Here is a 26522-nt window from a genome sequence, read left to right as displayed (position 1 = left end):
GTAGCACCATAGTGTCAGAGTGAAACCCTGCGTTTGGTTCCAGCCCTAGGCAGATGCGAAACACTCGATTTCCTCAGCAGTCCAATTAGGTCGTTTTAACCTCACTTTGATTCTGTGACAAATTGGAGACAATTTGGAGATACATAATATGACACACACCTTAAAACAAAATGACAGGGCAGGGTGAACAAATTCTGATTTACTCGTCACACCAATTATTCCTCATTCACAAGTGTTCCATCAATTTGACACATGATTTTAAACTAGGGCTCTATTACAATACAGATGGTAACTGTTTTCCTCTCTAGACTGCACAGCTGCAATATGAAGCTGCACATGTGGGCCGTGCAACTGGAGACAGCTGTAGGGTCTCCAGCGTCTTTAGCATGACAGCGATTGTCCTCCCGGAACTAATAAGCACCTTTTATTTATCATAAAACGTTAGCCTTTGGTGCTACACTACATCGACAACGACCTCTTGGTTTGTCTGCTTCATGTTAGTCTCTTGCCCTGAAGCATCCTGTGGCCTTTTCCTCGTCAACACAGCGCTGCATGGAGTTACAAACAAGCATGAACATATTCTTTCAGGAACAATGTCGCTTTTGTGAACATCGAAAACATTTCCGTTGTTCAGGATTAGTGTGAAACCCGTAGAGCCACAGAGGAGTACAATTTTCTGTGTAATTTGCTGTGCACATTACATCTGGCTCTCCCAGCTTTTGCGTTCACCCGGAAACCTGGTTGTGAAATCCACTAATAGACAAAACAGCAAAACAGGAACCGTGAGCCTTTCAGTCCAGCTCGTGGCTCGCAGGACCCACCATGATTTAACAGTGATTTACTGCTTTGTGGTGTTTTCTACATTAACCTGAGGTTCATCTAATTTATTTAAGTCCAAACAGAATGACTGGAAGCGTACAGTCTGTGAACAATGGAGAACTAGGAAGTAAAAATATTTAAATATAATACAAGCTCCTGTGTAGCCCTCTCCTTACCTGTGAACTAATTCCACTTGAGCCTCTCATTGTTTTATTTCTTTCATGATTGATTAGAAATTCAAATGTATAGTAAATGATTTAGATGCACTTTAATTGGATGCTAAATTTAGAGGCTCGGATAGATGTTATAAGCCTACAGTATATTAGAAATGCAAGGTGTAAGCTTGCTGGGAGTATCATTCCCTGTGGTATTAGTGCGGACTTCACTGATGTCTGACCATGATTTAATCAATCACGCTCGTGGCATATTGCTCATTTTAAACGGGACTCTCAAGCCGGAGACAAAGCTGCGCTTTCATTCGTCTCCCGCTCTCCACAGCCCTTGTGTAGCCATTTCATCGAGTCTGTGCATTTACATCAAAACATGTCCTTCGTGTGCCCATCACTCATCGCCATACCTGCATCAATCCATCCAATTAAATGAATAATCTCAACAACATGTGACAAATTATTTCAGCCAAACATAAAGCCTCTGAAGTTCATGTGAATAGTTCATGTGACTCTCAAACGTAAGCATCATCAATGCAACATAAAAGGGAAACTCTCCACTGTTGATGAATATCAAAGAGCTGCTCTGCACAGCTGATACGTGGTGCCCTACATTAGTGGAACAACAACCAGCGGTGGAAATGACTATTTAACAGCTATAGTTAATAGTTGATGTACAGATTCAGATTTGACTTAATAACACATGGATTCATTTGTTCAAAATAATGCCTAGTTAAAGATTAAACCAGTTTTATTGTGTGGCCCGTAGGTTGATAACCGCTGGACTAAAGTATCTAACAGTAAATAAATCATTTTAAACTAGCCATACATTGAGCAGCTACAACAGTAAGCAACAGTAAAATGCTGCTAACACATTGATGCATCAGTATAGCTCACAATACCTATGAATGTTAAGTTGGAGTTTGAATGCAGCACTTTTACTTATAACGGAGTCGTTTTACGTCGTTGTATTATTACTATTCCTCGAGTAAAATATCTAAGTGCTTCTTGCACTTCTGGAAACAATAATACTCCTGTCTTTGCACTACAATCAGCCAAATAATCTTGTTAATTTAAACATCATGGATGTAAAGTGCTTCAGGCACAAATAACAATAGAGGGGCCTTTCGTTTAGCCTTCAGCCATGTGTTAACGCTTCATTGTTGCTTGGCTGTAGACAAAGGCGAGCCGAACAAACGCACTGCTATCCCCACCGGCCACGAGGAGGTGCTGTAGTGCGTAATATTCATTACGCTCCTTCACTGACCTTGTGTGAGATCGCTGGATGAAAGTGTTCTGCATAGCCCTTTGTTGATGAAGTGATGCAGGAGCTGACTGACAGCTTGAACTGCAGTTGCTGGTGGTGACCAAGACTTTAAAACCAAGGTAACACAGTTTCAGGGGAGAGGGAGGGAGGGGAGGTTGCACAATGAAATAGCAGAGGAACTCAGTTGGATTACAACGATCGTGTGTTGCTTAGATTCTGTGGCCACACGTGCTGAGATGTTTATATCCTAGGCGTCCGTAGATTGTGGATCTTAGAAAGCTTAATTAGGTTGTTCATTGTCAGTAATGCCTCATTGGTCTTCACTTAAACGACTCTGCTGCGATTCAGCGAACCTTGTGTACACCGTAGGTTCTCCTCCAGTGTTGCTATACGAGAAGCCTCAATCCCTGAGAGCTTTGAATCTAGATCTCTTTCTGAGCAGCCAGCGAAAGGCCCAATGAGGATGGAGGTTTAGGACAGGAGAGGCGGGATATATCCTCATGCCACATTAACATTCAATCCACTTGCCTGTGGTCTTTCAATTATTCATCCATTCATGTTACATAATTTTGTGTAAGCCAGTGGAGTTGTTTCTTGTTTCAGAATGGATCTTGCAGATTTGGATAAATATAGATGTATACTCTGCCTCAAAGATGTGATGCACTCAGGGATGCACTTTTAGTGGCTGTTAATTGCCAAGTGGGCTTGGGCTATATAATAGTGCTTTATAATTTATGATCTTAGTCGACTCCTTAACCTGACATGAAAGGCAAAGACGAGCGTGGTTTATAGGGGTTATGACCTTTAACCTAAATTAATACAAATGCGTGTTTATGTAACGTCATGATTGTGGGTTTGTGCTCTAACTGCATTAGTCTGACTTGGAGGAGTTTAGTCTTTATTGTGGTGGTGGAGGATGTGTTTAGGTCATTCTGAGGTCACATACATTTTAACATTTTAAGGCGGTCATTTCGGGCCTTGCTGTTACAATGCTTCCAGATGATATAATCTGTTTGTACATAAACATGTAAATTGATTATGCTATGCTCTGCTAGTCTGCTCCTCTTGTGACAGGGGCTTTACAGGCCTGGCTAATCAGCCAAGTCTTCAGGGGCTCTGCCTAAGACTGTCCCTGAGGCTTTGGGCCCCTGTGGCCACCATGCTCATCCAAACAACACAGGGAAAGTGATGAGATGCAGGCGGGGGAAAGTAGATAGCACTAAGGCTGAAGAAAAGGAGTCACTAAGAGTAGGTTAGTGCAGTCGCATCATATGTCAGGGGAGGATGAGGGAATATTTCCAGGGTGCAAATCCATCTTCCCTATGAGAGAGTACTTTATTGTACTCTGTACATCCATGCGTTATGCGGGGCTGAAGGCAGCACTCTAGCCAGCAGGTACATGCTGGTACACATGCTCATCTCATACATACAGATCAGATGATGGCTATTCGGAGCATTAACCGAGGACTTTTGTGTCCTGCCTCAGAACAGGTGGCACATCTGCAGCAGCCTCCACCTCAGAGGCAATCTTTGAATCCAATCGGGTGCAAAACATTTGGTCGACTCTTGAGACTTTAAAAAAACGTTTTGATGGTTTCATGTTGCGGAAATTCCCCAGAATAAGAGGTTAGCTGTTTTAATTAAGCTCGGAAACATCATGAATGCTAAATTGCAGAGAGTGTTGGGAGGCCATAAAGGGAGGTGGGGCTCAACATTTATAGATAGAGTAGACACTAAGCTTGTCTTTGGATTCAAAAGTAATCATGCGTAACTGTATCAGGCAAAAGGGCAATTGCCGGCCACCAAATTTTAGAGTCGCACATTTGGAATACGGCCTCTAATAAAATAAAAATAGACATAAAACAGTGCTCGTACAGACCAACGTTTGGCACCCGCTGAAATGCCTTCTGGTTTTAATATTCCTTTTGAAGAAGCAGAGACACAGAAGGCAAACATTTAGCACCTCCCGTGTTGCTTCTTCCTGAAATGGGATTTCAGTAAACGATGCTATTTTAGACCAATTTACAGTTCCAACATGCAGGAAGTAATTAGGTAACAGTGAACGCATCCATATTTATATGTCGCAGCAGAATATTTGGCCGTAGCCTGAGAAGTGAAGCAGCAGGAATGACTGACTCTAGTGTGAATGTACATGTGTTTCATGTGGATGATGAGTTATGTAAGCAGCGCCATGCTTCACTGCTGTGGCTTTGACTATGTACGATCCTGGAAAGTATGCTGCGGCCTCTGAAGAATGATAGATCTAGTGGGCGACTATGAAATTGAGCATAGGCTTTGAAAATACATCACTTCATGGTCTCAGGCGAGCGTGTTTGTTTGACTGTGACATGTTTGCAGAAGGGTGAAAAAAAAAAGAAAAAGAGGGCTGGGTTGGGCTTTCTTTCTCGCGTCTCTCTCCAGCCTAGAAGTGGAGTCTTTCCCCCCCTCCCCCTCTCTTCGAGCTGCTGGCCCTCGGTCAGGTAACAAAACAGGATAGTATCACAGGACGGTGAAACCCAAAGTGGCCCCGCCGGCCTCCATATGTCTGTCCATGTGTGTGTCTGCGAGGTTCTCACCCGTACCTGTCATATATCCTATACCTTATCTTCTTTGTTCTCAGTGTGTTTGCCTGTTTGCTGTACCCCTCTAAACACACCCTTTCCCTGCGTCCACTCCCAACTACGTCTTGTCACGCACACCCCAAACCCTCAAATGCATGGTCTCTGTTTCTAGAGCCGTTGCTATGCCAACAGCCCAATTTCTGGTCCTTAGCTGTGGGAGAATCTGATCTAAACTCGAGTCCACTCTGCCTCCCACTGGATACTGTAGACAACTGCAGGCTCTAAAGCGTCAACTTCCATTATCAACCCCCAAGGGGTGGGACAGAAAAAGCATTGGCACCAAAATGTTGCAGTTGTAGTTTTACCATCTGCCACAATTAATATTCCTTATTAATAGAAATTAAATAAACTGAAGCCAACCTTCATGATATACTGTTTGATCTGGAGGAAGTATATTATTTTTTGCAAAGAATCCGCAGCTCCAGCTGCTTTGTTTAAACAGCCCGGAGGCAGCGCTGGAGCGGACGTCCACCTCAGGTGTTGTAGAGCAGGGCTGGTAGAAAGGCCATTCCCCTGGCTGCACTAGCTCTTACCTGAGAATGCACTGAACCCCTGAATGAAGCATGAAGGAGAATGAATAATTGAAGACGTTCACTCCCCTATCGATAGTTGGGAGGTGGAGGAGGAGGGAGGTGCCTTGCTTTACTTCAAACCCGAAGTCTCTCTCCATGCTTTATAGAGCTCTTTTGAGCTGATCCCCAGACCTTGGTTAAGCGTTTTATCCAGCCTTTTCCTTGCCTCTCAAACTCATTGCCTGCAGTTTAGAGTTTGTGCAAAGACAAAACAGTCTCCTGAAAATGCAATTACCTCCCTTGGCAACTAATACGACTAACGCCAATTGATGAATATTCCCTTCCCTTCTCGAAATGGTTAACATCCCTCCTTCCCCCCCCCGTCTCGCTCTGGTTCCTTTGCTGGTTGAAGTGATTGTCTGTTTGCTTGTCTTGTTTGCTTGCCCCCCCCCGGTTCTGTCCTTGTCTTCAGCAAAAATGTACACATTATTACATTCAACATCAATTCTCATCCAAATTTACAGTTTAGAACGCTCAAAACTAAAAAAAAGTACATTCTCTCAGTGAAAAGCTCGACAGAGATTGCTGGTCAGACAGACAGACTTTCTGTGGGCTCCTTGTTTCCTGCCTGTCCAAGGCATTGCCTTCACTCTCTGTGAGTGACAACTACTTGCATATATTGTATATGCACATGTAGCCAATGCCAGTTTGTACTTTGGCCCTTGTGTCCCCAGTCCACACTTTTAGAGTGTTGCTTAAAGGTTGAAAATCCGGTTAGATGTAAAGTTACCTTCTATAATAGTTATTACGTTATTTCTACCAACGCCCTCTTTTGTGACACTCTAAATGTGCATTTCCTATGTTCTTACTATTTGTCTCTTTTTGTGTTTTCAATGATATAATATTTTTTAATGGTATATCTAAGCCTTATTTCTCTTTCATACTATATCTCATCTATCGTTTATTTTGAGCTCTCCACGTAGAACGATGGTTCTTGCTCTCCTTTTCCTGGTGATCAATTGTATTTATTGTCTTTTTCTTTTCTTCCGTGTGCTCTTTTTCTCCCTTTATCATGTCCGCCCCTTTGTCTCCTGTTAGATATATTGTCTGTGCATAGCTCTTTATTTTTGTCTCTTATTCTTTGATACTTATCAGACTGACCAAACTAAGCCTCTCTTGTGTTTCCAGGCTTTCCTTCCTTCATTCCCTATCTTTTCTTGCAGCTCTGTTTTTCTCTCTAATGTGCTGGTGTTTGTAACAATCTCACACTCTCTCTTTGGTTTTGGTTTTCGTAACCTCACTGTTCATGCTATTAATACTTTCTATCTCTTCTAATACAGATAAATAATTTTCAGCTTGCTTTTCTATTTCTTACTTTCCTTGTTGAACCTTTTATCTTATCTACAGTCTTTATGATTTCTGTCCAGTGTGTGTGTGTCTGCAACTTCCGCATCCTCTCTGAGTCTGCTCATTTCTTTTCTCTTTCTCTGTGTGTCTGTTCTTGTTTTTCTTCTCTATTTACTGTTTGTTTATTGCCCAACAGTGTTTCAGTGTGCAGCCTCTCCATGTGCCTTGACCAGTCATCTATGGAGTGCTGTGTGTCCAATGTCTCACATTACATTGGCCAGGACTTTCACATCGATCTCTCTCTTCCTCTATCTTTTTTTCATTCTTTCTTTAATCTCATAATATTTATTCTCTTTAAATGTTTCTTCTTTTGCTGATTTTTTTTCTTTACACTTTGTGATTCTTCTTGTTTTCATGATGTATGAACATAGAGGTTTTTCTCCCAGAATGTTTGTCCCACTTTAACGTTATGTTTTCAACTAAACTTAACATCTATTAACATTTGTACCTAAGTACCAGCTGTGCCATGGGAGATCTCTGTTCTGTCTTTTGTGCTTTTATTTACATTTTGTGTTGATGATGCATATTAATAACAGAGATTTTAACACACACATACGCACACGCACACACACTTTACACAACTGTTCCACATCTGTCCTGTTAAACGTCTGGTCCTCTACATGTTGCTATACATGTTTGTCTATTGTATTTATAGTGACGTTATGTTGCTATACATGTCATTATACATGTGTGTCCCGTTAATGTCTGTAGAGTAAATAAGGTTAATCTTGAACTCTTTGGAGATTTGGAGACAATGGATTGGTTTCTATCAATTTCAAATTTAGTGGTTCTGTTTTGCGTGCTGTCTGAAAATGTGTTTGTTTACTTGGTGGAGGTAACTTTCTTGTTAGAGATATGGATGTTTGCCACACTGGACATATGTACAGTCATCTCAGATTCCAAGTTTCATCAAACACAACTCACCGCATCAAATGCCCTCAGTTCTAGCGCCCGCCGTTAATCTGTGGAATCTTTGGCAGATTTTATTTGGCTTCGCTCATGATAGCTAGAGAAAGCACAATCTACTTTGAAGTGACATCTATCCAAAGCATATTTGTACTCAATTGGTCGTTTCAGATAGGCGGTCCTCGAGCGCCAAACAGGTGGAGGTTGGACTCCCTGTGTGCTCAGACATTCTCTCTTTCTGGAGACGAGTTAGCTTCTCGGCACATGTCCTCGCCGTTTCCCCTCCGGGTCAACCTGTGTTTCTGCTTACAGGGGCAACAAGCCAGCGAACAGTCCCAAGGGCCAACCCCCTGATGCTGACGGCCGCTCCTCCGTAACTGACCTGGCCAACTCCCTTACAGGAGACATGGTGATGGTAAGAACTGGTATCTCACCACACACATCCACCCCACCTATGCTGAGGAGGTGATGGAATTTGTTTGACAGTACAAACAGTATAGAATTTTGCCGGACTTATTCATTAAGCGAAATGTAGAGGGACTCACGATAGATTAAAAATGAATTAAAGCAAAAGAGGCCAATATATTCAGATTTTTAGTCCTGAGTATGTTTCATAGTGTTGTCTTAGATTTTACAAAGCTTAGTCCAAAATCACAGATGGTATTATACAGCTGTTTTCACTGGCTGAGTAGTACTCCTTATGATGAGTAAACTGACCTTGACATGGCAATTCCAGTTTGAAGTCAACTAGCCTGCCAGCCCCATCCAACATCTCTGGTGATGAATCGGACCGCAAACTGTGAGCCAGGACCATATCCACCAAAATCAGTGCCCGGCATCATTAATGCTCTTGAAGCTGTGTGGAAATATTCAGAACAGAAGAGTACAAAAATCATATTGATGCCCATGGTTTTGGAATTAAATGTTATATGCATGTCATATTTTGGCAGTACTGGCTGTAGGCAGGACTCGTGTTGCAGAATCATCCTCCATGCTAGAGGTTGATTTAAAGCTGCACGTAGTAATAAGAGTACCATAATATGAGAAACAAAAACACAGACAGTTCCTACAGCGGCAATCAAGTGAGACAAGCCATCCAAGGTGACTCACACTGTTTCGGAAATTAGACTTTGAAATATTTCACACTTGCTCTGCCTGTCAGTTCTAAAACCCATATTGACAAAAGCTGAGCAAGTGAGTCTTTTTCCACTTTGAAATTTAAGCTCTAACCCAAGGCACTGAAATCAACAAGTTCAGGTAATGCTCCGACAAAGAGTTTGCCTGCAAACCAAACGACCCGGCTGGTCTTTTTCAAAGTATTAGTGGAGACACTTGCACAAAGTGGTCTTTATGAACTCCCTGAAAGTCCTCAAACGCTTCATTCCAAATCAATGCTATTGTTGCAGAGGGAGAAAACAATAAAGGACAGCGACAGAAGGTGGAGCCAAGGGGAGAAAAGAAGTGGAGCTTAGCTTCAAGTGCGGAATGCTAACCTTGAGCTGTGCTTTAGTTCTCGCTGTGCCCCTAATGCAATGCTCTCTCTCTCTCTCCTACTCTTTCTGTTTGTCTCTCGCTCTCTCTCTCTCTCTCTCTCTCTCTGACTCTCTGGCCGCTGCCTTCTATCAGATAGTGGCCTTTTAGTGCACAGCAGTGATAAAGCAGTCAGAGTGGCTGTGAGGGAGAATGGGTGGTCTAAAGCTCCTCTATCTTTAATCTGAGCGCCTCCTGCCTCTTAAGAACATTAGAAAGGAAATTAAACTCTCTCAGTCTTCTTAATGTCAGACCTTTGAGCAGCTGCTTGAGTACGCCGTGATAGAAATACAGCTCTAAAATCTCCTCCCATCACAGCTTCTCTCTGTCACGGTCTGTGTGCGTGTGCTTGTGTGAGAGAAAGTGTGTGTCCTTGGACTGAACTATCCGTGTGATGAGTGGCTGCTGCTGTTGCATGTATTTATATTTATTTGACTGCATTTGTGGCCCCGGCAGCTGTCCCCAGGATCGGAGGACGATGACGGTGAAGGGCCAATCAGTGAGAAGCTGGGCCGGATCCAGTTCAGCATAGGCTACAGCTTCCAGAACACGACCCTCACCGTCAAACTTCTCAGGGGCCAGGAGCTCCCGGCCAAAGACTTCTCCGGCACCTCCGATCCCTTCGTCAAAATCTACCTGCTGCCCGACAAAAAGCACAAGCTGGAGACCAAGGTCAAGAGGAAGAACCTCAATCCAAACTGGAACGAAACCTTCCTGTTTGAGGGTCTGTGTTGTTTCCACTCAGCTACGTATCAAAGAACTGTTATATATATATATATATATATATATATAAAATAACTGTTTTTATTACATATTTTTCTATTCATATTTATATTTAACGTACAAATATGAGAGTGGTATCGATCTTCTCCTTTAAGAAGAGATGTGTTGCTCAAATCACAGGCTCACAAACCTAAGTTTGTAACATTGGTCCATTAAGTGTTAGTGGCAACGACAAAGGTCTTAACCCAGAAAGAGCATTGTGGGAGTTGTGTGAAAATTCCCAAACAAGACATTTAGAAAACCTTCAACTCTGCAAAATGCAGATGTTAAGTATAGCAGCCTCCAGAGTGAAGGAGTGTCTCACCTCTGTATGATCGCAAGTTGTTTCATTATGACCAATGTGTTCGGATAGTAAAATAGCCAAAATAATGTGTAAACGGTTCTAAAATTAGAAAATAGCCAGTGCTCTTGAAACATGAATGAGATAGTTCTTTGTAACTTGAGTGTAATAATCCCTCTCAGTCATTTAAGAGAGAGAGAGAGAGAGCTGGCTGTTCCTGCAGTGTTTGAAATGCACTCTGGCCTTTGCCAAATTCCTCCCTGTTAGCACGGTGCAGATTACACTGCACGCTCTGCGCTGTCAAGAATATGTTTCTCACCCTCTGTAACTTCCCTCTGATTCTGTCTCTGTTTTAGGCTTCCCTTACGAGAAAGTGAGAGAGCGCACTCTATACCTTCAGGTGTTGGACTACGACCGCTTCAGCAGGAATGACCCCATTGGAGAGGTGTCAATCCCCCTTAACAAGGTGGAACTGGGCCAGATAAAGACCTTCTGGAAGGAGCTCAAGCCCTGCAGTGATGGCAGTGTAAGAGAGGGAGGGATGGACGATGACACATCCAGTGTTTTCATTCAGATGTTACAGGTTTATTAAAAGTGCAACGCCATTTGTTGAGTGCTCTCAGCATGTGAGCTTGATTGACGTAATTTCAGGGTGAGCAACGGGCTCAGCTATGCCAGCCTGGTCACTGTGTTTAGCATCTGCGTTTGCCATCTGTGTTTGGCACAAGGGGTTAGAGCAGTGATGTAAGATTGCACAACGAGCTAGTGAGTAATCTGGAGGTTGATATTCCCTGATGAAATCTGATATCAGACTGGGGGATTCATACGTCATCGTGTTTGTGTGTGTTCCTCAGGGGAGACGAGGAGACCTGCTGCTGTCTCTCTGCTATAATCCCACAGCCAACACCATCACTGTGAACATTATCAAAGCGCGAAATCTCAAAGCCATGGATATCGGGGGCACCTCAGGTACGTTTGTTTAGCCTTTTTCTTTCTTTTTAACCCTTGTTTACCCGTCTGAAACCCCTCTCCTGACATTGGAAGCTCCATATCCGCGTTCAAACATTCGCTGACCTGTCCAGCAGAAGACTGTTGCCTTCTAGCTTCTAAGCTGGGTCGCACCAAAGATAGCTGCACCTCTCCCTTTTCCCTCTATCTATCCTTCCTGCTCCCTCTCTTTCTGTATATCTATGAGGATCTGCTCAGCCAAATCTGTGTCAGCTCAGTCTGGTGCTAGTCTTTAAAGCATCAAGTCTCAATGTAAATTGCTTTATGTGGCATATATTGTTAAAATTACTGCTTCGTGCAGTAGCAGGAGCGGTGTATGCTCGTGTCACAGAATATGATAATGCACCAGAATTGGTAGTACAAATCCCAGGCCCTATTTCCATAAATACTTCCTCATTTGTATGTTTCCTAGCTCAGGGGATAAGTTGACCTTGAGCTCAAACTAGGTATCTGCTTCCCTGCTTCCTTCCCTGACTTAAACAATTAAGAGGGTAATTGCCATCCTGACTCTAAAATTCACCTTCCCAGAGCATCTTCACCCTCGCTCTCATGTAAACTGCTGTTTTTTTGCGGCCACATTGCAGATCCATATGTGAAGGTGTGGCTGATGCACAAGGATAAGCGTGTAGAGAAGAAGAAGACGGTGACAATGAAGCGCTGTCTCAACCCCATTTTCAACGAGTCCTTCCCCTTCGACGTGGCCGCCCATGTGCTGAGGGAGACCACCATCATCATCACCGTCATGGACAAGGACAGGCTCAGCCGCAACGACGTTATCGGCAAGGTAAGCCTTTTGTAGTACGCCTTGTGTTGTAGCCTTTGGTTACAACACATGAGCCATGAAAGTGATGGCAAACTGAGTGAAGAGACTTTCAGACAGGAAGTGGTCGCCACTGAAGTTGGTCAACTTGCGGCGAGGAAAAACGATACAGTAATTAATAACTGAATTAAACACATACATTTTTCACCAGGGGTGAACAAACTAATCAATGAGGAGAAACGGTCCAGGAACAACATTAGCTTCACCGTTTGATGTCGTGGTGCTAACCAGTTCCTCTATTTTAAAGCATAGTTCGACATTTTAGGAAATACATATATTAGCAGATAGAGTTAGATGAGAAGATCTCTCATGTCTGGCAATTAAACATGAAGCTACAGCCAGCAGACGGTTAGCTTAGCTTAGCATAAAGACTAAAAGCAGGAGGAGACAGCTAGCCTGGCTCTGGTCTGGCTCTAGCAGTTACCAGGCAACCAGCGGAGACTCCAGGGAGTTTCAGCATAGCAGAAATAGGCTTCATTGATTAAGGCCTCAACAGCAAAATGTATTTTAATATCTATAAGTGATGCAGCCTGTGAGAGAACTGAGACCACGTTTCTTCCTTCATGTCAGTACCTTACAACTCATCGCCGCTGCTCCTCTCGCGTACCTGATGCCAGATATCCCCCAAACATGTCTGAATAAAAGCGACCGTTAGTGTAAATGACACAAAAAAAACAAAAACAGCAATGTCGTGTACTCTGGGTTATAGATTATTTAGTCTACATTGTCATCCCTTCTCTTCTCCCGCTCTCTCAGATCTACCTATCGTGGAAGAGTGGACCAGCGGAGGTAAAGCACTGGAAAGACATGCTCGCTCGGCCGCGTACTAACGTGGCCCAGTGGCACGCTCTCAAGGCCTGATCGCACCGCCCAGCTTCCTCCGTGGCCGCTTCCCCCCTCCTGCTCCCCCCTCCTCCCTTCCCTCCTCCCACTCCCGTCCTTATGCACAAGACTGACTTGCTGCCAGGCTGCGAAACACGGGTACAATTAGCCATCTGCTCTATTAAACCTTTAAACTCTTTTTTTTTTTTTTTTTTTCTTTTCAAGATCTCTATTTCTCTCCGACTCTTCTCACTTCTTCTGTTCCCTCTTCTTCATACAGCCGTGTCTTAGTTTTCTGTGTCTCACCACTTTGCCAATGGTCCCCCTGTTTCTGACCCCCTGTCTGTATGTCTGTCTGTCCTTATGCACTTTGCCTGTGGCGTCCCGATATTCAGTTTCTTTGTCGACCCCTTGGTTCTGAACTGCACTGCAGCCCCTCGACCCATTTAAGGTGCCAGTCCCGTGGGATCACAGAGAATCTTAAGTAACGATCTATTCTCATATAATCCTATTGTATGACTATTCCAGGTACTCAATACTATACAGTCTGTACAATATGTACATATATATATGTTAATATATGAGGTAAACAGATTGGCAGAACTCCCCCCATACACATGCCTAATATACGGTATCTTATCCAAAGCCTGTCTGCTGTTTCCCATCTCTCCTGTCACTTCATTTGTCTCCTTGTCATCTGTCTCAAGTGTACAATATCCTCTCCCCATTTCAGTCCTCTCTCCTTTTACTCAAAAGTGGTTTAATGTTCAGCTGAAGTTGTGGAAAGCAATCAATACTCTGTTTGTGATGAAACCAGCTGAACTCTAGATGGAATTGTTGATACTGCTGTCTCTTTCCCTCCTCCTTTTTTTCCTCTACGCTCTTCTTTATCTCATTTTTTCCCCCTTATTGTTCCCTCTCTCTCTTCCTCTGGCACAATATTAGTGTATCCAACCTTTTCTGGACCCCCCACCCTTATCGTCTGTGTGCTGTGGGTGCTGTGCTGTAGCTCCAACAAAAATAGAGATTAAAATGAAAAAAACCTTCCGAAACTGGGAAAGCAGGAATACAATAAACTTATGAAAGGGATCGCTCCTGATTTTTCCAGACAAAGCCCTGACATGGAGAGAGAAAAAAGAAGATGAAAAGACAAACAAAAACAAAACAAAAAATCCCCCCCATGATACGATGATGTCATTTGTCACAGCATCACCAACTGAGGAAACCAATTTAAAATCTTCTTCCAATTTTAAGATGAAAACAGAAGCAAAACGTTTGTGCACATGCATTCGGTTGTGTGTGCACACTTCTGTCTCTTTATTGATGCTATGAATTCTTCGTGCTGCCCTGTGCTGTTGTCTCGTGCTGATGGGAGTCGATCTCCACCGATTTCGACTGTATGGTGTGCTGCGCTAATATGTGCCTAGTTATGTATGTGTGCGTGTGTGTGTGTTCACAGGAGCGACAAAATTCAGACTCGTCAGAAATCTTCTCTTTTCTCTTTCTCATCTTGCGCTCTTCTTGCTCTTCTTACTGCCATTGTTTCCCCCATCCTCCTTTACTGCCCTGCCTTCTGAACGGGGGCACAGGAAAGTTCTATCTGCACTTTTTGAAAATGTAATAACAATAATAATGATGATGACAGTTTTGATGATGATTACAGTACTGGTGAAAATAAAGGGAGGAGTATCTGAAAGGGTGAGCAGCAGTTGGGGAGAGGAGACGTCTGCTCTGTGATTTCAGGGTTTGGAGATGAAGTGGAGGACACAGAGGATGGATGTAGGGCTCTCATCCTCCTCTTTTTGTTCCTCTTTTTTTTTCCTTCTCAGTGTACCTGTGTGTGTGTGTGTGTGTGTGTGTGTCTGCTTCCAGACTCCTGGTGGCAGGCTGCTAGTGTCTGCAATGTTAGGCTTGTCTGCTTGTCACACGGAGACCCGGCCAACACAACACTGCTATTACACAATGTGTTGATCGACAGCGAGCATGGTCGGAGCTCTAACCAAGAGTCTGGATGCTCCTGCATGAGTCCACGATGCTGTACATCGGTGCGTGTCTGGAAACAGTCAGGCAGATGTGCATTTAACGCTGAAAGAAAAATGAGATAACAAGGCTTTCTCTGAGTTTTTGTTGTTGTCTCCTGAAACTATGAATGACTGTGTATTATAGACAGTGGGTGTGATATTAGACGATGGTCTGATCTGCCGCTGTGAGATACCGTAGAAGCAGATTAGACATTATCTCTTCCCTGAGTGCTTGAGAGCACCACAGAGTGAACTGGTAGCTGCCCTGCTTGTCAGGCACATTCAGCTCAGCTCGATATTTCTGTAACGTAAATAAAACAGTCACAAAGTAGCAACACGAATACCGTCGGCCATTAAGAGCTGCTCACACAGACGTCTACTCTTTCTTTGTGTACACTCTACAGTAACAATCTGTGTTTTCACATTCATAAAGTCCTGTGAAGCGTAATCCTGTCAGCTTTTTAGGATTTGTTTCTTTACTGGAGCAGCTTAGTTTTTATGTCTAAATGAGCATCAACCTTTCAAACATCTCTCATGTTTGACTGACTTAGCAAGCAAATGTAATTAGTTAGTTTTTTAGTCAAAGCATCACTGCCTCCGTTAATGTAGTTCCTACTAACTCTGGCCCCATTAAAAACCATGCCTAAAATACTGAAGGCCCTGCAGTGGGTTTTATTTTCTCTTATCACGCAAAGATCTGATAGTGTCTTTATGCATTTGTGCTTGTCTTGATTTATGATGATGATATCCTGATCACTTGAAAGAGTATGTAATTGAAGTCTAATCTGCACTAGGTTAGTCCTCGTCTGGTGTCTCTCTATAAGCCGGTCTGGGCGGCACACTGTGTGCTGTGAATGTGTTCTGGGCAGTGTGTTTCGTGCGAGACTCGGTGCTGGCTGCTGTGATGCACTGATCCAGTCCAGCACCCTTCAGAACAATTGGCCAGCCGTTGAATAGGGTCCACTGTTTTGACAGCCGCTGCCTGCAGTGTCACAGCACATTACACTCCCATTAGGTGGTCAGAAAGGAGCAATATCTGCTTTCTTGGACCTGAGGGACCCGCTGTTTGCAGAGGTAATACTCGCTAAGAATAAAAACAAAACTGTGGAGCGTGCTCATTAATAAGCATGAGGATGATGGACAGGGATAAAGGCTCCTCAGTCAAAACAAGATGAATAATCATTAGGCGATCGCTGTGTGAAGCTGTGAAAACCAAAACGTGGTTTGAATGTGCAGGTGTGCAGGTGATGAGTCGACACAATGCCGCTGCCATTTCCTTTCACCAAGTAGCTCAAGGAGTGATAAATTGGTATGCTACGAGGGTTTACAAAGCTCAGTCATCAGTGACCCTGTAAACCGGAGGATGTGGCTTTATTTTTAGTAACATGAGGCACAGAGTGATGTGGCTGATCCTCCAAGGTAGCCTGGAGGGCTGCAGAGTTTTTAAACTCACTGAGTGCTTTGGAATACAGACGTCTTAAAAGCAATTCCAATGAACACTATTTTCTATTTTTAAAAGGTCAAATTGCACAGTCATCAAATAATTAGTGACATTTGGGCAAAGGCAGGAGGTTGCTAAACTAAATGTGAAAGTAAAATGCTGTAAAAATGTGTTTCTTCATGTCATGTTATTACCCATGAGTAACATTGACTTTACTTCTTCATTGCTTGGGGTCTCAAAGAGTTCAAAGTCATGAAGTATCGAGCTGATAAAACAATATTTATGTATTTTGAGCTGTTAAAGAACATTGTAGTTACAGGAAGAACTTACTACGTTCAAGATCTACATATGCAGAGTTAATTCAAGAGGTATCTAACGTTCATCTTATCTGCATTAAAAGAGATTTAGTGACTACTCATGCTCACAAAATTGACCATTATCTCTAAAAATGGCGAGAACAAAATACTCAAATGTTATTGTAATGTTGTCTCTAGTTTAAAAAAGGATTTACTTCCGCAAACCAGTATTTGTTTTAAGTATAAGTAAGTAAAATGTATTTATAAAGCGCTTTTCACAGACATTAGTCACAAAGTGCTTAATTACAAACATAAAAAAAAACACAGTGGCATATGATCCATCACAGAGTACCCAGAAAGTTGTACTTTCCTTGAAATAACCAGAAGTCTCAAACCTTATGTTCTCCCACCGCCAGCAGTCAAACAGCAGCACCATTAAAATGGATGGTGAGCTCAGAGCCAAACCGTAGAAAGGAGAGAGCAATTTCCAAATCCCGGTTTCATTATACTGCCACCTGTCTCACGCCTCTAAACGTATTGCGTTCTGTTGGCACCAACACTGTCAGGACCGACCTTTAACAATCCTGAGCTCATGAATACAGCATGGCGGTGTTGCAGATGCTCCCGGTTGAGACTTTGTCAGACTAACTCCACTCCAGTGTACTCGCTCTCCTTGTGTTCAGACTCTTCTCTGTCTGTCATCAGTGTTTCATTCCCTGGCAAAGCCAACCGGTTGGTGCAAGGTTTTGATACTTACTGCGGTTAAAATCAAGAAGACAGACACAGCCAACACTGCCCACAACTTTGCCACTGAAATAGGAGCAGCTTAAGTTGCTCTTTAAGCTTAACCCAGTTTATTAGATTCCTCTTTATTTCGTTTTTAATCCGTAGGGTGTTGGAAACGCTTTGTAATTTCTCTTTTCGAGTTTCTGCAAACTTTCGTGAACTTTAAGCACTGCCTTTAACAATTTGTCACAGCCACGGTAAACATTATACCTGCTTAACATCAGCATATTGCCATCGTGACATTAGCAATTAGCTCAAAACTTGAGTACAGCCTCAGAAGGCTGCTAGCTGTCGACAGCAGCTGGATGAAGTGGGGGAGAAGACTTTTTTCTTGTCTAAGACGTTTATGAAGGGAATGGGTGTGTCCGCCCCAAATGTATCATTGTCACCTGCAGCCTTGCCTTCTCTGTTTACTTTCTAAATAACTGAAAGCTTTATTGGCTGAAGGGGTCACACCTGTTTGCCGAGGGATTAGCAAGATATATTCCTGAGCCTGATGTTGTTTGTCCTTGTCGTACTCTCGGCCCGTTTCCTATACTGTGACACTAGTTTTCCTTGATGGATATGGCTTTCTCAATATGAGCGTCAGTGACTCACTCTATTGGAACGGTGCCTGCTTTGCTGTAGTTTGTGCAATATTAAATTAAAGCTACACTGTGCTTATGTCTTGGAGAACTTTAGGTGTGTGTGTGTGGGGGGGGGGGGGGGGGGGGGGGTTAAAATCCGGCTGTAGTAATCTCATCCTGGAGGGACAGCAGTTGTTTTATTCCGCTGAATCATATTATGACGGCTGAGTCAGCCCAGAAGTCTTCTGGGTCACCTTTGGGTTTTTTCCGCTCGCTCCGTGTGTGAGTCTCACCCTGCGCAGACAGACCTCGCCTCCCCTAACTCACCCTTTCAATTGTTTTAAGCATCTGGTGAAAACCAATGTGACTTCTCCCAATCAGGGTTCAAGCAAGCATTATTTGAATGGTAACAAAATTAATATGAATAACAAGTAATAATATTTGTTTTCTTTCTGTTCACATTTGACTGTTGGTCAGTGTGTATGTATGTGTGTGCTAGATGTTATTTCTTTATAAAAATGTGGTAAGAAAATCCTTCTGTTTTTGGAAACTTTATGTAAATATCGTTGGTGAAAATTAACATTTGTTGTACGCCGAGTTTTCATTTGTCACTTGAAATGATGAAGAAAACAATGATATTGATGAATAACAGTGGTGATGTTGATGATGCTGAAGCTGATTATACCTGCCCTTCTTGAATAAGGGCTTTTGATGTCCGCTGTATTTTTGTTGGAGGTGCTGTGAGGTCGGGGCAAGAGAAACAAAGGGAAGGAGTGATACCCAAAACATCCCAGGGCCGCTGTAGCAACACTGCCACATACCTTTTACCCCCCCCTACACATTTTGAGGATGTGGACTGAGCGATATGTGGCACAAATTGTAGCCTGTGTTATCCATGCCACAAAACATCTTTGTATTTTTATTACAAAAATGGAGCGCTCCGTGGCTGTGTGAGAAGACTGTTCTCCTCCCCGTAGAGTCAGTCTGCCCCGGTCGCTTGGCATCACATCTCACCCTGTCTGCTTACAGGCTTGAGGATTTACTGTAATGCCATTGTGTTAGACGGGATTGGCCCTGTACTGACACTGATGATGCCTTCCTCATTGAATTTAGAGTCATTATTGCTCTGCTGAAGGCCATACATGGGGACAGGCATGTATGGAGGAGGGAGTAGATTCCAAGTAGAGGGACGTACTTCATCCATCTGGCCCTGTAAAGGGCTAGTGATTCAGCCTCTTTTTGGGGGGTTAGACTCACGATTAAGCACTGCCATGAACTCGCCACATAAGATGCTTGTCTCCTGCTTAGAGATGTCTGTCAGACATCTCAAACTCCAGCAAGAGAAACCCAGGATTAGTGCTATAAACCGCCATATGGCAGACGTATAGTGGAAATAAGGGTATTTAATGATTAAAAATAAGTGAAGGAGATTAAGATCTTTCCAAATGTCCAAAATGTGCCCTGTGCCTTCTCAACAGACTTATTCAGCCCACTGCTGCATCCCAAAAAGAAAAGCACAGGGCTCTACTCCAGTTATTTTCACTGCAGGTGTCTGTACGCCTACTTTCCTATTTTCCATATGCCACAGCCTTATGTATCTGGCTGGGTATGTGTACAGTGCAAGGATGAAGCTTATCGGTTTCATTTTACTTTTAGCACCGTCTCCGCCACGGACGTGATATGGTACAGCAGATACTCCCAGCAGCTGTCTGCAGGAAGGACAGTGGACACAGTCCTGCCTTCATTTGTAATCCCATCCTTTAGAGGGAGTCCCACGAGTCGGGAAATACACACACACACACAATCTGTCGTTTCTCGATGCGCTGAAAATAAATTCTGACTATTTTCCCTAAATCCAGATCCCTCAGAATACGTGTGTTTTTCTTTCCTCGCTGGTTGTAAATAGACTTTGTGATTCGGTTAGAGCATCCTCTAACTCCTGCCATAATGTGGACATTTGTAATCAGGTAGGTAATAAGCAATACACTTATTTAACGCCATACACAAATATTACTTACCGAGTCTGATGGTGACTCTTTTTGCGTTGCGGGATGTCCAGGGTAACACTCCTGTTTCTTCACCTCCTTTCTCAACTTGCCATGGCTCACCTCTTTAAAACGGCTCTAACTTAAAAACACACAATTGTGATGTGTACAATCTAATTTAATTTATTTATTTATGTATTTTTGCCAACTTTGTATAGTGTATAAATATCTATAAATATATGAAAAATGACAGTACTGTATAGATTTTAGCTGCCTGGTAAGGTTAATAGTATATACTTGGTAGACTAAAAGAAAAAGCGTAGAGCTGTTCAAAAGCCAGTCATTGAGAAAATGCTTTCTGTAAAACCCGGTGCCACTGGCTCTTTTTATATCCTAGGTTTCGTTTCTGGTTTATTTTTTTATTATTGCCAGTGGGATCTAAAGTGTGTGTTGTTTCTTCTTTTCGTCCGTTTGTTTGTTAATCGGTTTGTTTGTTGTTTTTTCTTGACGAGACACAGCGAGGTTCTGGCAGCCAGGAGAGTGCAGTGGAACGCAGACTGGGACCCTGTGTAGTAGTGTGTGTGTGTGCGTGCGTGCTTGCGTGCGTGTGTGTGCGTGTGTATGTGTGTGTGTTAAGTGCGTGTCCGTCCATGGTAGTGCTAGTGCTCTTTGTGCAGTGCCTCCCTCCCTCTCTGATGTAGTTTGTCATGTGACGCAGTGTGTGTTCAAGTGCAGGATGACTGTTGGCTGAAGCTGGCAGATGCTCTCTCTCTCTCTCTCTCTCTCTCTCTCTCTCTCGTCCACTCTGCTTCTTCATTACAACGCTTCATCTTAATCCTCCACCAAGTATAGATTTCCACTTCCTCTGCTCAATTTCTCATTTACTTCCCCATTCAGCTTGTAATGCATACACCACCAGAGTCTAATTTACCAGTAATCCATGCTTCCTCATCTATCTGTGATTCTTTGTCCATTAGCAACTCTCATCAGTCACCCTCCACATTACCTTGTTTTTCCTGCAGAGCTCTGTGGACCAGAGAATGATTTAGCACAAAAAAAGAGCATCGTCGTCCCTGTTCATACCTTCATGTTACATCCTCTCTTTACGATGCTGTACTTTTAGACTCCTCTCTATACAATATCCGAGGAGACGGGCAGCTGCCAGCTTAGCACACAGAAACACAAAGCAGCCATATTCAGATATAAAGCACAGACCTGTGACTCAAATCAACAACTATGTTGTGGTGGTTTCACTGCCGCCCTGTTTGTAGCAAGAGAAAGAGAATAGCCTTAAAGATTGGACCAACTACACACACACAAAAAGTAGTGGGATATGTGCATTTGTAGTGGATTATTATTACCTTCCCTTTCCCACACCAGATTTATTACTCAGTATTCTGATATGTTGCTTGGTTGCTCTGTACATATCTGTGTAGTACTTCTGTTGATGTCCCTGTGTTAGGGTAGTAATGGGTTCTTACTGGGCGACCTCCGCAGACGTCCTCTCCCTCGTATCTCGTCTCATTTCCTCAAAAACTTCAAACATTCCATCTGAATCTCAAGTGAGCAACATTTTAAAGATGATTAGATAATCACGTAAACTGGGAGTAAAACAGCAGAGGGACTGAACCACAGACATTTCCACTGGAGCCATGATAATAACCAAGACGTCTTGTCTGTGTTCACGTCCCTCTGAGAACTGATAGAGCACTCGGCATAAAGACCGTCACACTCTCCTCTCTGCTCCTCCAAAACCCGCCTTCACGCTGACCTCACCGGGCTCTGAGGGGTCAGCGGGCCATCGACTGTGGGACGGTGGGAAGAGAAGGGTGAGGTGGGTGAGGAGGTGGGAGAGCCCCGGGAGGCGGCAGAGAGGCCTGTCCCCGTGGTCACATCCTGGGTCAGGGAGGAGGGGAACGAGGGGAACGAGGGCGTCTCGAGGTCAGACCCAGTAGCACTTTGGTTTTGCGTTCCATGTTTTTTTTAGCCTCTCCTGTTTTTGGGCCGAGCGGACTGTGATCTTGCTGGTTGATTTTCTCGTTCTCCTCCACCCATCAGTGTTACAGAGTGTGTTGGGTGGACGGAGCCATGGAGCTGAGCTCTGATTTTGTTCCATATTAAAGAATCATTTTTACTACATCTGTGTTCAGAGATTCAGTCGTCTTCCGCTCTGTGTCTTGTTTCTCTCAAGGTTATTTGAAGAGCGGTAAGCGTTGACACTGGAGACACTCAAACATTACACCCGAACGCTTCTCTTTCTGAAAGGCGTTAACGTGCTGCTCAGTCCTTTTAGCCATGTTAGGGGTTTCGCTTTTGACATGGCATCACTTTGGTCCAGACTCAATCATCTCAACAATTGGATGGATTGACATTCAATTTTGTACAAAGCGCCACCATGAGGTTGACATTTTTCGGTTTTGGGTGAAATGTGTTGACTACTACTTGATTTTGCTACAGATATTGAAGGTCCCTACTGAGTGCTTTAGTGAATAAAGACCAACTCGGCTTTACAGGAATAGTGTTGTTCCTTAATTTCATGGTCTTCTGTGTATCGCCAGGCAATGTGGTGGTTCTCTTTTACACAGTGTTCTTTCGTCATCTTTTTAACCTGTTTTTATCATGGATAAATCCTTATATCTGTCTGCTTCCTTCTGAAATCACACTTTTGTGTATCCAAAAATTAGCAACTTTTTCTTCAGGAACTGCATTTAGTGACAGTGTGGACTCCATGCTAATATTAGCTCTTACTGCTTGACGAAGTAGCAGCGGGGGGCGGGACTTAACAAAGGGTCAATTGCATGTACGGCTTCAAGGCCCAATGATAAAAAAAACAGCTCCACGGCAAAATGTGACCACAGGAGTCCACATACGAATGGTGTTTTTTTTTTTTTTTTATCAACTTGGACACATGCAGTGTAATTGAACTGCAATATAAATAATTAGAAACTTTAATGACACCATTCCAACCTGACATGTTCCACCATTTGCTGATAGCGGTGGCAATTTGCAAAGGGTTGGTTTTGCCTTTGAGTGCAATTAAAAATGCATCGTGGAAAGCTTCTGCTCTGAGCAACACATTAGTTCGCATGAAGGTAAATGACTCGCACATCTACATGCAGCACTCTGAGGGAATCTTTCATCCCGTTTTCAAGGATGATGACAGAGTTTCTCATTAGTTAGCTCTCGCACTGTTCATACAGTTTGTTTGACTTCTGACATGTCAGTCCAAAAGCTGTTTGTTTCAGCTTCAATCCATTTTAATCCATCCATCTCAATATTCAAAGGCATATCTTGCAATATCAACATGATGGTGAAATCGTTTTTCTTTCATTTAATCTGCTTCTCATTGAGTAACAGAATACCTTGTACATGTCAGGAAATGTACACTCGTCTGATTTTATGTCTGAATCTCCCTCTGCTCACCACAGCCGGCCTCCTTAGCATTACACGCACCAAAGCTGATTGAAACTAGAAATGGAAGAAGATGACTATGCAATTTACTCCAAACCGCTTTGCCTATTAAGTACAGAAGTCAAAAAGGAAGCAGGAAGGAGATAAGACCCCAGAACAGTGAGGCGGTGAAGCAGAGAGAGCACCTCTGAGACCTGACACACAAAGACGGGTCTTAGCGCCTTAGCTGTCTCTCTAAATATTAATTCCATGCTTTTCTATGGCAGACACAGAAACAGGTTATTGAACCGACAGAGAGACTGTACAGAGTCTCCTCCCGGTGCAGCAGAGTATCAGAGTTGGCCAGGAAACGCAGACGAGCACGAAGCCAGCCGAGCTCCTGCAGACAGGGGCCGAGGTTTCGTCCCTCCCTGAACTACAACAGACGGCTGCAGGCGAGCCAAGCGCATCAACTCGACGGGAGACCCGTGCTTGCATCACCTCCATCTATTTTTAGAAACACTGCACCCACCTTTTCTCATCTTTTTAGGCTCCCTCTGTATTCCAAGTGTTATCTCAAGTGCACATTTTTGCAGGAGGTGCAGCATTGTATCCTTTTTGTCCTCCCAGAATTAATGTCAATTTGATCCAGAATCTGGCCTATAACTGAGTGTGGCTGCAGCATAGTCATGTTATATGTGAATTATGCAGATGCAGAACAAACACAGATTGCTGTACTGAAGAGATGAACAATCATGTGGAGAGTCTGCAGGTTTTTCATCTCAGAGTACAGCAGGTGCTTCCACTGATCAGTTCCTCCTCTCTGACTCTCTGGCTGAAGTTGTTCTAATAAGCAAAATCATCTGGTGTAATCTTTGACTGGAATGAAAATAGGCGCCTGGTCTATTTCTGCTGTATGGATCCCTGAGCGTTTATAATTAGAAATGCCAATAATGTGCACATTGTGCTTAAGAGAAAAGAAGCAGGAAATGAGACTGTCAGTTTCAATGATGCAGGCGTTTCCCTGTCGTTATTTTTTTTGGAGAAGATAATGAACAGTCCCAGGCATGGCACGTCAAGCACGAAGGACTGTGGAACGGCAACACAAGCAACAGCTTGGTAAAGATAGGCTCCTCCGACTGCCAGCGTTGGACAGATGGAGGGAGCAAGAAGTGATGTGACAGAGGTGAAGATGCAGTGTGAGTCCAAGGAAATGAGATGGAAAGAGAAGGAATAGGAAGTGAGGGGGTGAGCAGCTCGTTATGGAAAAACCTCAGTTAGATTTTAGGATGTAATTTTCACCTAATAAGGAAACGGTGAAGAAAATGACACTGTTTGAAGTGTTCATACTGCGTGTTTGAAGACCATGTGGGTTTTCTGATGTAAATATTACACTATTTTACCCCTTTTAATTGAATACAGACGATATCCTGTTGATGGTTAATAAGTGAGAATATATCTGCTTCTATAAAAAGGATTTTTTCGCAAATAAACGTTGTAAATAAAGGAGGTGGATATCCTCCAGATTAAATTGACATGCTCATGTAGATGTATAGATGGTGTGCGGACATTTCTTCCTGCTAACAGAGGTGGATGATAAACCCTTGTCTCGGATGGACATTTTTTATCAAGATATCATGCAAATTTCAAGCCATCCATCATTTTTTACATAACCTTGCATCTTTTCTGGGCTCGACTGAAGTCAGAGCCACTGTGGCATCACACTGCCATCCAATGGACACACAGAGAAACCGTCCAGTCTGCTGAGGATGTTTGGTATGAGAGCTGTGCAGCTGAAGTTTTGTAAGTCAACTTTATTTATACATCACAAATTTGTCTCAAAAGACTACACGAAGTGAAAAGCATACAACACCTACTATTAAATGAACAAATAAAAAGCTGTATGTATAATATAGAATACCTTAGACTGGATCAATTAATTATGCTAATATATGGACATGCACTGTATTAGTTATTACTTCTTAGTTCAGTAAGTTATAGAGTAAAACATGTCAGGCAGCCATGGCGTGTGTGTGCTGTACACAATATAAATATAGGTATAAATAATAAATACAATATGCATAAAATACATTCTTCAACCCCTCCTATTTCACATTTATAAGCATTAATAACATTTTATAAACGTATATAACACTAAGATGTAGCTGTAAGCAGATATAAGATAAGTGTTTACTAGCTCCTCCTCCATAACGCAGTAATAATGATTAATAAATGATAGTGATCAGTTCAAACTTAATAGGTAATCAATAATGAATGTTAATTCATAGTCACATACATTGATTGGATCATTCTGTGAACTAATCCCATTAAGTCATTAATAATTTGTTAATGCAACAATAATTACATTTCTTAAGTATGGGATTTGTATTCTTATTATGAAGTGTTTCCAATTAAATAAGTAACCGTAATATGATGAAATATGGACTAAAAACAAACAAATAGATGATAAATGAGTAGGAGGCTGATCTTCAGTATATTTATTGCTATGATTCAGAAGGCTGACACCTGAACACCACCTGCTGCCTTCGAGTGTGTCTGAAGACTAGATAACATTAAATATAAACATTAAATTAAATATAAATCTAGAAGTGCTGATGATTGGCTGAAACTCCTGCCAGTGATCAAATAACTTGCAGAGGCCAGGTGTTAAAGGAATAAAGCATCGACCTGATTTACAGTAGAAACGTTATCTAATGATGTAAGCAGCCAACCTTTCTCTCTGGAGTCACTCATCAGCCCTGGTGCTGCCTCTCCTAGCAACAGAGACCTGTTTACCTAAACCACGAGACGGAAAGGTGAGCAACGAGCATTGCAGGTACGTCTGGGGAGTTAAGTGAATCTGCTCTTTTTTTTCGGGGGTAATTTAAATCTGGTGTAAATAGAGCTGATATCTGTAGCTGTGCTGCAGTGCTGTTGACCTTCTCTCCTCCACAAACAGCATTTGATAAAGGGAGCACTCATTGCATTATTTCCTACAGGCTCTGTAATCACTTTTTCAGAGAGCTCTGTTGGATTCTGTCAAACCTAAAAACAAAGGAGTTGCACATTGTTTGCTGCTTTTGTTGATGGTTACA

At 42.8% G+C, this 26522-nt stretch overlaps 1 protein-coding gene across 1 annotated transcript in view; it reads left to right on the top strand.

Moving 5' to 3' along the window:
- Window positions 1-13498, top strand: part of syt7a (synaptotagmin VIIa) — a 61896-nt gene extending 48398 nt beyond the window's left edge. The window contains exons 6-11 of the mRNA XM_076089766.1: window positions 8012-8114; window positions 9686-9953; window positions 10649-10818; window positions 11147-11261; window positions 11885-12084; window positions 12877-13498. Of these exons, the coding sequence (XP_075945881.1) occupies window positions 8012-8114; window positions 9686-9953; window positions 10649-10818; window positions 11147-11261; window positions 11885-12084; window positions 12877-12981 (961 nt within the window). The 3' untranslated portion in view covers window positions 12982-13498. The remainder of the gene's footprint in view (window positions 1-8011; window positions 8115-9685; window positions 9954-10648; window positions 10819-11146; window positions 11262-11884; window positions 12085-12876) is intronic.
- The last annotated feature ends 13024 nt before the right edge of the window (window positions 13499-26522 follow it).

This window comes from Anarhichas minor, unplaced genomic scaffold (genome assembly GCF_050575085.1).
Source record: "Anarhichas minor isolate MPS153535 unplaced genomic scaffold, ASM5057508v1 ptg000011l, whole genome shotgun sequence".
Taxonomy (NCBI): Eukaryota; Metazoa; Chordata; class Actinopteri; order Perciformes; family Anarhichadidae; genus Anarhichas; species Anarhichas minor.
The sequence above is the reverse complement of the archived record's forward strand: the minus strand, read 5'-3'. Positions and strand labels throughout refer to the sequence as shown.